The 13,517-nt window shown below is 39.4% G+C and overlaps 2 protein-coding genes across 13 annotated transcripts in view; one reads left to right on the forward strand and one right to left on the reverse strand.

Moving 5' to 3' along the window:
- Nucleotides 1–11,335, forward strand: part of vav2 (vav 2 guanine nucleotide exchange factor) — a 288,765-nt gene extending 277,430 nt beyond the window's left edge. For 7 of the 12 annotated variants that reach the window (XM_047372613.1, XM_047372608.1, XM_047372604.1 and 4 more), the window contains 7 exons: nucleotides 604–665; nucleotides 1,182–1,298; nucleotides 1,751–1,838; nucleotides 2,482–2,605; nucleotides 5,197–5,283; nucleotides 6,996–7,150; nucleotides 9,915–11,335. In XM_047372613.1, coding sequence (XP_047228569.1) covers nucleotides 604–665; nucleotides 1,182–1,298; nucleotides 1,751–1,838; nucleotides 2,482–2,605; nucleotides 5,197–5,283; nucleotides 6,996–7,150; nucleotides 9,915–9,962 — 681 coding nt within the window. In that variant the 3' untranslated portion in view covers nucleotides 9,963–11,335. The remainder of the gene's footprint in view (nucleotides 1–603; nucleotides 666–1,181; nucleotides 1,299–1,750; nucleotides 1,839–2,481; nucleotides 2,606–5,196; nucleotides 5,284–6,995; nucleotides 7,151–9,914) is intronic. The other 5 variants (XM_047372606.1, XM_047372614.1, XM_047372615.1 and 2 more) reach the window with 2 other exon arrangements.
- Nucleotides 11,336–11,716: 381 nt separating this feature from the next.
- LOC124872519 (coxsackievirus and adenovirus receptor homolog) overlaps nucleotides 11,717–13,517 on the reverse strand; it is a 38,358-nt gene continuing 36,557 nt past the window's right edge. The window contains exon 9 of the mRNA XM_047372636.1: nucleotides 11,717–12,402. Within this exon, the coding sequence (XP_047228592.1) occupies nucleotides 12,204–12,402 (199 nt within the window). The 3' untranslated portion in view covers nucleotides 11,717–12,203. The remainder of the gene's footprint in view (nucleotides 12,403–13,517) is intronic.

A 13,517-nucleotide genomic window follows, 5' to 3' on the forward strand; every position in this document is an offset into this window, starting at 1 on the left:
TTTCAATAGATTGCTATGTAAGCATGTTGCTTTCTGTGACTCTGGCAGGATCCTGCTGGAGAGTCTTTTCCCATTGATACTTTTAAATAAATGCATTCGTGGGTTCCATTTCTAGTTTCTATGAATTATGAACTCAACAAGGAGTGTTTAACTGACCAACATTAACATAATGAGAGCTCACAAATAACTTTCTGTTTAGTAGTCAACTACTGCTATGAATGGGCTTTTAGCCCTCGCCAAAATTTCCAGGTTCCAGCTGTCCTTCACATGCAGAATATTCCTCTCTTTTTGGTTAAATGCAAATCCTCCATTTAAACTTGACTAATAACTGAAGGCTCGTGGTTCAGCTACTGAAAATTGAAAGCTTACATTGTGCTGAACTGGTTCTGCATGGAGTTCTTCCACTAATGAATCTGTCCAAATCTCAGCAGGAGAGGAGGAAAGTGCAGGAGGAACTTGAGAAACAAACCTAAACTTTGTTCTGTTTCTTACTTTTGTGTCTGACCATTGTACATCTAGGTTTAGCTAAAATATCACTGATACATTCTCTAGTTGACCAGTGATTTACTCTGCATAATGCATTCCTTTCTTCATTTGTAACAGCCTTTCCAGTCATTATCCAGCCGGCAGTCATCAAGAGATGCAGACTACTATGGATATCCTTGGTATGTAACTATTAACATCTCAGCGTTGTAGATTTAAAGGGCCAGGACACGTATTCTCTGTATGCAGGGCTGATGTTATCATGAGGTTGCTATTCTATGATCAGAGTTCCTACGAAGTCTGGAAACGTTTGGAGCAAGAAAACAGAGTTTAGAGAAATATTTGAAAATTTGCATAACATTTTTATCTATCCCTCTTTTCATGTATTAACCCATCCATTAAACCCTCCAACCATCCACCCACTCTCTGGTTTTTGCAGGTTCCATTGTTAGATCCTGACCTTTGTAGAAATACGTACATTAAAACTCTTGCGAAGCCTTTCTGTTTATACTCTGAAATTGGGGTATAAAAAGAGAACTCTGGAACTTTTATCCTATAAAACTACAGAATTTTGACATGAAGATCTGTAGTTGCACTGTATAATTAGAGCAGCTTTGTTGCTGGTAAACATCTATATTAACTCAGCACGTTGTTCTGAACTCTGATGTCATGGGTGCAATTCCCTGCTTGTTCCTTAGGTTTGCGGGAAACATGGAGCGCCAGCAGGCGGACAACCTTTTGAAATCCCACTGCAGCGGGACGTACCTGATCAGGGAGAGGACGGCAGAGGCAGAGCGGTTCGCCATCAGCATCAAGTGAGTATTCCTCGTAGAGCTGGACAAGGAACTGTTCAGGTTTTTATTTATATCCCATTAAACACAAAAACTCACAAGAAACCCCCAGCCAGTTTTGAAGAGCATCTTTTTGCCTCCAACTAATTAGCATAATTGCTTTCTTGGTGTACTTTTTATCTCTTTGGAGACAGTGCTCCACACAAGTTGTTGTTTGTGCTCTTGCTGGAGCTGTCACATCGTGACGAATTAGGACTGTATTTGCAAACTTGCTTCCAAGCCTGTAACACGGGTGCAAAATGACTGCAGGGATGAGCCTCTCATGCATTTGCATAAGTGAACAAATCCGACAGTCATCTTTACCTTTTAGAAAAGACTTAATTTGCTTTAGTACACTAGATTTACAGAGGTATTTAACAGGAATTAAAACTTGACGTTATTAAATTAACATCTCTTCCTTTGGGGTTTCTGTGCAGATTCAACGATGAAGTAAAACACATCAAAGTTATTGAAAAAGACAACTGGATCCACATCACTGAAGCAAAGAAGTTTGAGAGTCTTCTGGTAAGACAGGAACTGTTTTTCACTGCTTAAATAAGTTTTCTGTGCAGATGAGTGTATCGCAATAGTATTCACATGGCATGAGCTTCCCCAAATTGTGTCACGTTAAAACCACAAACTGCAATATACGTGAAAAACAGAGTAGTGTAAAATTGTGAAATGGAAATAAAATTATGCATTTACTTTTTTACAAATAGAAACATGGGGAGTGCTTATGTTTTCACGCCCCTTTACTAAGATAACCCCTACATAAAATCCAGTGAATCTAAATGCCATATGTGCATATTGAGGGTAAGGTATCTTGTAAAGAAGACTGGACAGACATGTCGGTCTCTAGATGTGTTGATTGACAAACACCCCCAAAGACTCCCAACTGTTATTGCAGCAGGAGGTGATTCTACAAAGATTCAAAATAAAGGCAGAGCATGGCCTGCTCAGGGCTTTTTATTAATAAAAAATATAAAAACCATTAATTATTTTCCTTCCACTTTACAATTTTTCACTACTTTGTGGTAATGTATCGCATACGGTCTCAATAAAATATGTTGGTGGTTCTAAGATGACCAAACAAAGTGGCCTAATGGAGTGTGAATATTTTTGCAAAGCACTGCCGATTCCAAACTCTATGTGTGGTGTCATGCAACAGGAGCTGGTGGAGTACTATCAGTTGCATTCACTGAAGGAAAGCTTCAAGCTGCTAGACACCACGCTGAGGTATCCCTACAAGTCGAGAGAGCGCTCGCTAACACGGGCTAGCACGCGCTCACCAGGTAAAGTTCCCGTCTGCAACCCTTTCAGCCATCCTGCTCACAAACATAAAGGTGATTCTAACACAGCCGGACTTATGCAAACTCCATCTGTCCCACATGATGGCATGTTATCTAATTTCCTCCTACTTGGTTTCACTTCCTGTTACAGTTTAGGTGACATTGTGCTGGATTAATAAAATTGTGACATCTAAGGGTGAGCACATGAACAAGACACCCAAAGGCCTTGAAGAGGTTGTCACAATTAGATTGCAGATCAATGTGGATTAAAGGATAACAACCAAAATATCTCTTTTTGCTACAATGTTAAGTGGTTCTTGTTGCTAAGCTTCTCTTCAAAGCCTGGTAATGATCAGGTCGACGTTGCTCTTTTATAAAGGCCCTTCCTTGCTTCACATGCGATGAACTGGTTGGTCTGTGTGGGTTACTAATATCACTTATGATCAGGAAATGTATGCAATGTAGATAAGAAATGACCATGCCTTGCTGGCTTCAGTATTCATGAACAGAGAGGATGAAGAGTTCAGGCTTTTTATTCATAATTTGTGTCTTTTAAAAAACTGACATGGAATTTTTTGTCACATCTTTGCTAAATATGTGTTAAAACTTGTGAAGTAGGTGTAGCCTAAAGAAAAAGAAGAAAATGGACTTCCATTGTTGGTGTGCCGTCACTGTAATGTGGAGCTAGAAAATTCATGGTCTTGATATCTCCGCCCAGACTGCACCTTGTCCTTGCAAATCCACCTGCCTTCATGAGTAATTATTGGTTTGGCAATGAGCCCCATGGGAGTCTAATGTGCATTGGATGCATGTCCAGCTGCTGCGCATTGTTGGTAACTTTGGGTAAAACAACAGACAGACTACCTCCTACTCACTTTGTCTTTCCTGGTCTTCTGCTCCTGCCAATTTCAAAGATTCTCTTGACTCATACAAAGAGTAATTGAGGGAGGCAAGTGGGGAACAGAGAAGAATAGGCAGAGAGAGTGATACAAAGGGAAAACGAAGCTAACTCAGAGGTTTGTGGAGCAACAAAACTGGCTGTCCTCTCTGTGCATTAGACTGTGTGAATACTGGCTGTCTCCCTGCTCTGGCTTCTGTCCTAGACTGCTCTGCCTTTGTTCACTCTGGCCACCAGAAACAGACCGGTTCCCTTCTGTTTCAGCTATATTTGGAACCAGCTAGGCTGATTAAGATGCACTGTTTAGACATGGGAAATAACTGTGGGACTAGAAAAAGAAAAAAAAAATCTATAATCACCAGAATCTATCTAAATAATTTCTATTTGCAACATGTCAGACTATTAAAAGCTTTTTCACAGCTTCTGATAGGTTAAGTGTAAAAATGGAGGCACATCTGTGGATGTATTTCAAGGCAACAACTCAGCACACTGCTTCCTTATCTGACAGCATGAAAAGAAATCGAAATAAATCCGCCAACAAATTAGGAAAGGAAATACATGTCTTCGTATTATGGATAATACCTAAGGTGTCTCGTATGTCCAACTATAAACACCACAGGAGTTAGCATCCATCGTACTGTTGAGGAAAGAGATTCCAGAGAGTGTCCATCATAATGACCATTTTTACAATTGGAGGAAAAAGGGGGAGGCCTCTAAGCCTGAGAGCACCCTACCAATTATGAAATACGAGGGTGACAGCATCATGCTGTGGGGGTGTTTTGCTGGAGGAGGGACTGGTGCACTACCTCCAAATTCTTCTACTTCACCTTCAGCCATCAGGTAGAACGCTGCAACTTAGACACATTTAGATGTTTAATAAGGACAATGATCCCAAACTCACTTCAGAACTGGCTTTGCAGACCAGAATTAAGGTTTTAGATCGCCCTTCTCAAACCTCAACTCCAATATTTGTGGGTTATGCATAAATCAAAGTTTATGCCAAGAAACACACTAATTTAAAACAATTCTACTATTTCTGTCAAGAAAGTGGGCAAAAATCCTGCCAGAACCTGTTGTATGCTGTGAGGGACATTTAGCCAAATACTCGTTGGGGTGTATGTACGTATTGGACCCTGTGTGGGTAATTTTGATTCAGTTTGAATTATAGAAAATCCGCAATTAATTCAAGGTTGTCCATCCAATTATTGTTATTAAAGAGATTTGCAGTTGTAGGTTGTGTAATTATTTCACCCTGGCTAATGTAACGGTTAAAAGAAAAAAACAAAAACTAATGTAACATTCAGGAGGAGGAGTGTATATAACGTGTAGCTGCTGATGTATTTTATAAAAACATGCCAAGGATTAATTAGTTCATGTCTGGAGTGGTTATATAGTTAAACATGTTGACGCCAAATAACAGGCAGATGTTTAGCTAATCTGTGGGAAAATAAACTGTTTCTCTATTTGCTTACCCATACATTATTCACAAATGAACATTAAAAATATGCAAATTGACTCTGATAAAGTGGTGGAAGTGTGAAATGGATCAGCTGTAATTAGGGTGAGAACAGAACATCTACACATTCTCCTTTTTTAACCCTGCTTCTCTTGCTTTAGCTCAGCATGAATTGCATCTCATACATCTTCCAGCTTCATTTCCTCTCTGCTTTTCTCTCCTTCTATTTCCTCCTCTCAGCAGCAACCTGTGCCTCCTACAATTTCTCCTTCCTCAGTCCACAAGGCCTGAACTTCTCCTCTCAGACCTCTGCTCCCTTCTGGTCAGGTACTCTTTTGGGCTCCTGCTGACTTCTCACGCTTGTTATCCTGAAATTACCTACTAAGCGTTTGTGCTCTCAGGCTCTCATTACTTCTTCTCTGAGGCATTCTATTCATTAGCAACATTGCAGTTTTGCAAAGATGACATTCCCTCATTTAATGAAGGAAAGAAAGGTTTTTCTTTTTTTTTTTATTATAACATGCTTATTTGTCTTTTTGTAAAAAAGTTTACATCTACAATCCTACTAAAGTGCCCGTGACACGCTTTTACCACAAATGCGGAAATTGAAAAAAACATCTTAATATTGAAGAAATTGGGCAGTAATTGACATTATATTGCTATTAAAGACGTGATAAAAGATAATAGGTATATTTTGTTGTTAAAGCTTGGAAGTCCAAAGTCGCCCAGAAGTGACCTTAAAGGGGAAGTCTCCGGTCATTCATTGTGTGACAGTCAAAGATAAACAGTTCTGGTAGAAGCCAAGTTGCGTAAAACAGCGTTAATATGGTGAAACGGTGCATTGCTGGTGGTAGCAGCAATACTACGACGGCAGCTGTCATTCTGCATTATTTTCCTGAAGGGAAGACGATCAGAGCTGGAAATCTAACAAGAGACACATGGGCTGGTCCCACCAAGCCAGTTGCGATCTGAGGACTATTCAACAAACTGCTCCGAACAAGAAACCTCTGAATTCACAAGAGAAATGATGTCAGAGGTTGGGATATCTGACAGACGAAGGAGAAGGTTGAAGCAGAGTCTACAGTCACACAGTTCAGAGCATTTAATGAGAAAAGATCGCCAAAGAAAAGGTTGCTGCTGCTGTAGCCAAACGGATCAAGGCTCAGCAGGTAAGAACTTTCTTGTCGCAAACGTATCTTTAGATATTGCTATATATCTTTCAATAATTAAAGATCCGAAATTATTATTAAAATAAGTTAAATTACAATTGCATACTATATATATATATATATATATATATATATATATGATTCTAATATAAAAGTTTAAAAAAATGACAAACCAGGTAGTGTTCTTACATCTTGAATCATCCATCTGCTGCTCCTGCTCCATACTGCTCAGCTTCGCCTCCGGTTGTTTCACTGCCAGGTGGCGCTGTTGTCTCTGCTAGCAGCTCCAACATATAAGGAGCTGCACCTAAAACGTATTCTGCTACCTGATGACAGCTGACTTTTCTTTTTCTGACTCTGCTTCGTCTCTCTTTGAGCGTGACTGAAATATATATAAAAAAACATCCGATTCTGAGTTGTCAGCCATTGTAGCAAAGATCAGTTTAAGTACCGGGGTTCCCCTTTCATGTCATTAAAGAGTGCAACAAAATCGCAAAGGATTAGTCCGGAAGTGCCTTTTTAGTGACATTTATGACCATATATCTGAACAACTGTTCATTTCAGTGGCATGAATTTACGTTTTTAAATATTATTTCAATGTTTCCTTTCCATAAATGTAATTGGATTTATTATTAAAAGTCTGTCACAGGCACTTTCAACCCAGGTTCCTAAATGACTTGTCTTACTGTTATAAAGTCCCATCCATCCATCCATCCATCCATCCATCCATTCATTCATTCATTCATCCATCCATCCATCCTAGTGAAATTTAGTAAACTTGTTTATAATTTTCACAAGTAAAACATGTACAATATTTAAGAACCCTGGTAATACATTTTATCAATACTCCCACTGTTTTCCATTTTCCAGTATTTACTCCTCGGGTGGTGAGCACAGCAGTGGCCAGGTATAACTTTGCAGCACGAGACATGAGAGAGCTGTCCTTGCGGGAAGGAGACATTGTCAAAATATACAGCAAGATTGGCGGAGACCAGGGTTGGTGGAAAGGAGAGGCTAACGGACGAGTAAGTTCTGCGATAAAAGTCTGGAACAGCCGAGATTACATTTAATGAGGAAACTATTAAAGCAGGTGGCTGGCAGAAGCGAGTTAAAACCTGGCTGTGAAATGTGAATTTAATGTCAGCAGCTTATTTTAGGAATGTTCACCATTAAGCAGAACATTTAACCATCATAATGTGCTCCTGTGGTGTCAGAAGGAGTGCATTCACTTAGCTCAAAGCCATACGTTTCTGTTTTAAAGTCTGACATCTTGCTTCTGAGAGAATGGTGAATATTACATATTGGCAAAAATAATTTTATAACAGAAATGTTGCAGTCCACAAAATCATGGAGAAGACTGCTAATTTGACTTTGAATATCACATAAACAAAAGAAATCCCCCCGGGTGGAGAAAAGGAGATTGTCTTTTGCTTTAAGTCTTTGGGGACCCATTTCTCTGAGGATCATACATTTATTTCTTTTGGAGGTTGATGGAAACCAGTCTGTCTGTCAAGATGCTCAAAGCCTTCAATCCCTGCACTACAGAAAACAATCCAACATACAGTATCACAGTATAGCATTAAAAACAATCCAGACTCTGACAGGAAAATCCTCAGGAGAGTCATGAATACATCCTGGAAAATCACCTAGTCTCTAATCCAAGACTAGATGACATTTTCAGAATATGCCACAGACTCAGAGAGCTGAAACTGAGACTTGCCATCAGCTCTTCTGCCTTCTGGCCGGTGCTGCAGGGTCTTCACAGCCCACACCTCAGAGCTGAAAAACCACTTCATATTTCCCTGACACTGAACCGAACTGATAATAACTTCCCACTTCTACTGTCACCACCTTCATCATCATCATGGTATCAAGATTGGGCTGTTTTCTGCCTATTTTTACACCGGCAATACTTGAGCAATATTTACTTTTTTTTTTAAACCGTCTCGTATGCTGTAAGGCCAGATGTGGGTGATACAGCTAGTACATTTTACAACATGATGCTCTTTTATTTAATGTTTTCAGTACTATGTGTTGTTTGAAAATTGGGAAAGAGCTGCAAGCATACCAGTCAAGTAATGCAAATGTGTTGATCATCATACATCAAGTAATGACTGCAAGAAAATAGCTTCGTGATCATATCTACAGTCAGAACAATAATTATAACGTTTAAAATGATTGGAACCGTGACAAACAAAGCTGGATGGGGATCCAAGTAAAAGCTAAACAATCTGAACTTGTAAAGCTCTTTTTCTAGTCATACAGACTCCTTAAAGCACCAGAACATGCAGTCATTTACACACCAATACACAGATTGGTAGGTCGCTCTAGGTCAACTTCTTTGCCTGAGACATGTGGCCTGAAGCTGGAGTAGAAAATCAGGATGTAAGGGGCACGGCGCTGGTGCAGCGGTAGAGCGTGGCCCATGTATAGAAAGGCTTCGGCCCTCGATAGGCTCTTCCCTGGTTTGATTCCCGGCCACGGCAACCGGTTCTGCGTGTCTTCCCCCTCTTTTCACCCCATTTCCTGGCTGCCTATTTTAAAAATGACAAAATAAAGGCCACCCGTGCTGCAAAACAAATCTAAGAAAGGAGGATGTTAGAGAAGATAAAGTGATCTCTAAAGCTCACTGTTAGAGAGAATTAGATGTTATGAGACCATCAACATGCCAGCCAGTTATTTGGGAGATATTCTATAAAAAAGCCTTTTCTGTACTACTGTCATAAACGTATACATGTGGAGTTTGCTGCTGGGCCTTAATCTGAAACTGTATGCTCTGGTCAGATGTTAAACAGCCTCAAAGCGCTTTGCATTACAATCAGTAATCCACCCATTCATACACACTTTTACACACCGACAGTGGTAGACTACATTATAGCCACAGCTGCCCTGAGCACACTGGCAAAAGAGAGGCCTCCACACAATTGGCGCCACCGGGCCCTCTGACCACCATCAGAAGGCCCGGTGATGATGAGCCGCTAGTTGCTGACCCGTGCTTTAGAGAGATCTAGAGACCCTGCTGTTTGAAAGCTCCAGCCTTGTAAAATGTTACAAACCATGCTGTCCTATTAGCATCAGGCCATAAATTATCTTGAAATAACAGTTGGATTTTTGTAAATATTTTAGTGACAGATTAAGCTACTGCAATAAAAGATTAATACCTTTTTTTATATACATCTAATAGGGGTGCCAATCATTGTGGAAACTAGTTGCATTTGCTGGAGGTTTTTTCCTGTTAAAAGTTAGTTTTCCTTTCCACTGTCTCTACATGCTCATCCAGGAGGAGTGATTGCTGCAAGTCGCTGACTCGATGCAATCTGCTGGGTTTCCTTAGATAGAAACAGATTTGAATAATAAACTAACTTTGACCTCACTGTTTGATAGTTATGATAAGCTATACAGAATCTGTATACTTAGATTGAATTGGGTTTGTAAAGTGCCTTGAGACGACATGTTTTGTGAATTAGTGCCGTAGAAATAAAACTGAATTGAACTGAAAACTGAATCTGACCAATTGCTTCCTGAAGTAGCTTAACAAAAATACTAAGCACGTATGGTTCTGTTATTAGCTGGGAATTATTATGCAAATAAAACTAGGACTGGAAAAGCTTGTTTGCTTTAACAGCAGGACTGGTAGTTTTAGAAAATTCTGGTGTTTTTGGGTTAACCCCGGCTTGAGTTAGGAAGCTTCACTTTAGTTGTTAAGCAGATGTTTATCTTTCTGCAATCAAGGAAAAAAAACACGTCAATGAACTCAATTAATGCGGCTCATCTCTTTCCCATCTGCAGATCGGATGGTTTCCTTCGACCTACGTGGATGAAGAAGGAGTGCAGTAAGGCTCCACATGCCAGCGGACCCATTTCCTTTTGAACCGGGAACCAAATTGTGTCTGCTGTCCTCAGAGGAAATCACTCACTTTCTCCAGGAAAAAGAAAACTATTTTGTCTGCAAGGATTTTTACTCTGTTTTTTGATTTTTTTTCCTAATTATGCATAAGCTTTTGTTTTTGCAAGGTGTCATGTTTAATTTTTGTACAGAGGAAGAAAAACTGTCTTGCTGTGTTTCCGCCTCTGTATGCTCAGCAGAGACATTACTATAATGTCACAGCAGGAACTTATTGTCCATAGCTTTATTTTGCAAAAAGAAAATGCTCCCCTTTGTTGCAGGTCTGTGCCAGGTGAATTAATTGTACAGTATAGATAATTTATTAAATAGAGATTATTATCAGTACTAATGGTTATTGTCGGGAAGGTTGGTTGAGCGGAGAATTGGATCAGACAAACTAAAATAAGGAGTACAAAATTATGCCTTGTTTTTATGTCGAGAGATTTTTGCCTTAGTTGTCATGGTGATGCCTTGTGGGCTGACACCAGTGGATGGAATCGGCTTTGCGGACTGGTTTTTACTTCTCCATGTATGCATGTGCCCACATACACACAAGTATACAGTACGGTGCCTTCAGAAAACGGTCGTGCATCAGTCAGAGAAGTGAAGAGCCTCCCCAGTTCGTCCACAAGCACAGGACTTTACTGAAGGAGCTGCGGGGCACAGATACAACTTTACACATTAACTCAAGACTGGATGCACTCACAGAACCAGTTTGTGGTTCTGTGAGCGAGGGGGTTAGCCAATCACATACACAATTCACATCTGTGGAGGTGTCACATCCTGTGGGATTCTAAAGGGAAAGAAGTTCAAACTCGATGTCACGCTTTTCAAATCTGAACTCATTGTTCCTTCATCATGTCCTGCACAGAATCACAAGTTTCTGAATTTAAGAGTCAAAGGAGCAGCCAAATCCAGCCATGTTTCAGTGTCTGCATGAAGTTTCAGTCATTACTTTGAGTTTTCTACCTTGCCTTAATTATGTTTTTTTTTTCACAGTTCATAATGGAACAATATTTTCCTCCATCAACCTCCCTCCAATCAATATGTTTATGTGAAGAAATTCATTTCGGTGCTTTTTTTTATTAATCTGAAAGAACACTGTGTGTAAAATGGGAAAGGGGAAGTTGATGTGCTTCGTGTTTTATTTTAGTCCCAGTCGATTCCTGGTGCTAACATCACTCCAAACTATTTATGTCACATTTCTCCATTTTTCTCTGTAAACCATACATACATCGGTTGGATTTTAATGTTTAGGTTTGCAGCTCTATTTGAATCAAGCATTTGTGGACATTTGTGGACATAAGGAGTGTCAACCTCTACAGTGGAAGTCATAATTTTTGCTGCAAAAAACGTCTCAGTATCTTTGATTCCTGAGGGCTGAAACATAAACACGAAGCACACCAGCTGCGACCGGATCATAGACTCCTATGGAAGCACATGAGTGTTGCTGCAAAAAGCCAAACAGGAGGGCTGCTGTGTTGTCTGCAAAAAAGCGGAATGGTTTTACGAGGTGGACAAAAACCCATTGCATGTGATTATTGATATGTCAAGTCCTGTCAGTTCATCCCAGAAAAATGAAATACCTGATCGTGTACATTTTTTTGAATGGTTGAGTATTTCCAAATGAGGTCTATTATGAAATAAATATCTCTTTTGATTCAAAGGTGGGACTCTTTTTTTTTTTAGCTCACATACAATTACAGATCATTGAGAAATTAATTTATTTCAGTAAATCAATTAAAACATTTACACTCATCTCCTATATAGATATATTGCACACAGTTATATATTGCTTTTTCTGTAAAATCTGATGATTGACTTATAGCAATGAAAACCAGAAATTCAGATTTCTTCAGAAAGTATGCCTTTGTACTGCACAGTACATACTTGTGCTGTACTTTCACAATCCTCTGGAGGCTTACCCTTGAAAGAAATGCTTAAATTAAATCACCCTGTATGTAATGAATCTATACGTTTCACTTTTTAATTGAAATTAAGAAAATACATTCACTTTTCAATTATATTCAATTTAGTAAACTTGTTTTAAATGTGTTTTTATTATTACTTGGAAATGCTAATACAGCTGGAAAATCCTAACCTACATGTTTCATTAACAATACATAATTATTTAAGTATTAACTTTTTTGCCTCAAACAGCCCCGCAGTGTCGGAGTAAAAATTATTGTGCATCACACTGCATATCGGTGCTTGCTGTCAAATCCAGCTAGTGCATTTTTGACTGGTGTTTGTCCTTGGCAGTAGCTGGAAGGGTTGTGTGTGCTGACCTGGTTCTGACCTGCCCACATGTAAGCGGTTTGAGGGGTCTGGCCAGCATTCCGACCTGTGCGCCAGCTCACCGGGCAGCTGTCTGGTGGCGTCGCGTCATCCCTGTTCAACATCACAATAGAAGAGAAGCGGTGAGCTGAAAGTATTTTGAGGGGAGATAAAACAGGAGAGCAGCTGCTTCGAGAAGAATTTAAATTCTTTTTATTCCAACATGCTCAAATGTTTTTACTGTCTAACTTACTACAATAAGGCACCAAATCCACATGTTTGAGAATGACAAAGATTTCATGTTTTTTTCTTTAGAGATGCTAAAATGTATAGCTTCAATTTACATTTCCTGCTCACTCATTAGTCTTTTTTTTTTCTTAAAGATAACTTACTTTGTCATGAAAATGGGCACTGATGGAGCCATTACTTCCATAATCTTTAACTTTGTATTTTCCTTTTTGTAGAAAGTAGCCCTGGTCCAGTGATTTTCTGTTTAGTTGTGTCTATTTCCTGGACAAAGCCAAAGATGAAGCTATTGCTGTACTCCTTGTTTTTCTTTCCTGTAGGGAATACTGTTGGCCAAGTGATTTTGTGTTTGGGTCTGTCTCTTTTCCAGACACAATCATTCAGGAGCTATTGCTACCATTGACTTTGTGCTCTTTGTTTCGAAAGTACTCCTGGCCTAGTTTCTCTGTTCTCAGCTGCATCTATTTTAAGGATAAAGCCATTCAGGAGTTCTTACTAGTAGATAATACTGCTGGTCCAGTGATTCTGTGTTCAGCTGTGTCTTTTTCTAAGACAAATTGCTTGATGGAGCTGTTGCTTCCATTTATTCACTGTATTTCCAAAAGAAAGTATACCCTGCCCAGTATAGTTGTGTTTAACTGTGTCTCTTATACACTTTTTGGGTGTCTGTCTTTAGAAAGTACTACCGGCCCAGCAGTTCTGTGTTTGGCTGTGTCTTTTTCCTGGACAAAGCTATTGATGGGACTGTTGCTGCCATCAACTGTGTACATTTTATTTTTCCCCCCAAATCGCATTGCATGATCAGTTAAATTTAACTGTATGATTGAATTAGGCCGCATTTAATTGGACCTGAATGTTCCCATGCTATTGTATTATATTGGAATGAAATAGATTGATCAGAGATGTGCTACAAATTGAATTCTATGTAACTGGATGAGAACTGGAGCTTTGGAATGGAGGTGAAATTTCATATGAAATACTGC

This window comes from Girardinichthys multiradiatus, chromosome 8 (assembly GCF_021462225.1).
Source record: "Girardinichthys multiradiatus isolate DD_20200921_A chromosome 8, DD_fGirMul_XY1, whole genome shotgun sequence".
Taxonomy (NCBI): domain Eukaryota; kingdom Metazoa; phylum Chordata; class Actinopteri; order Cyprinodontiformes; family Goodeidae; genus Girardinichthys; species Girardinichthys multiradiatus.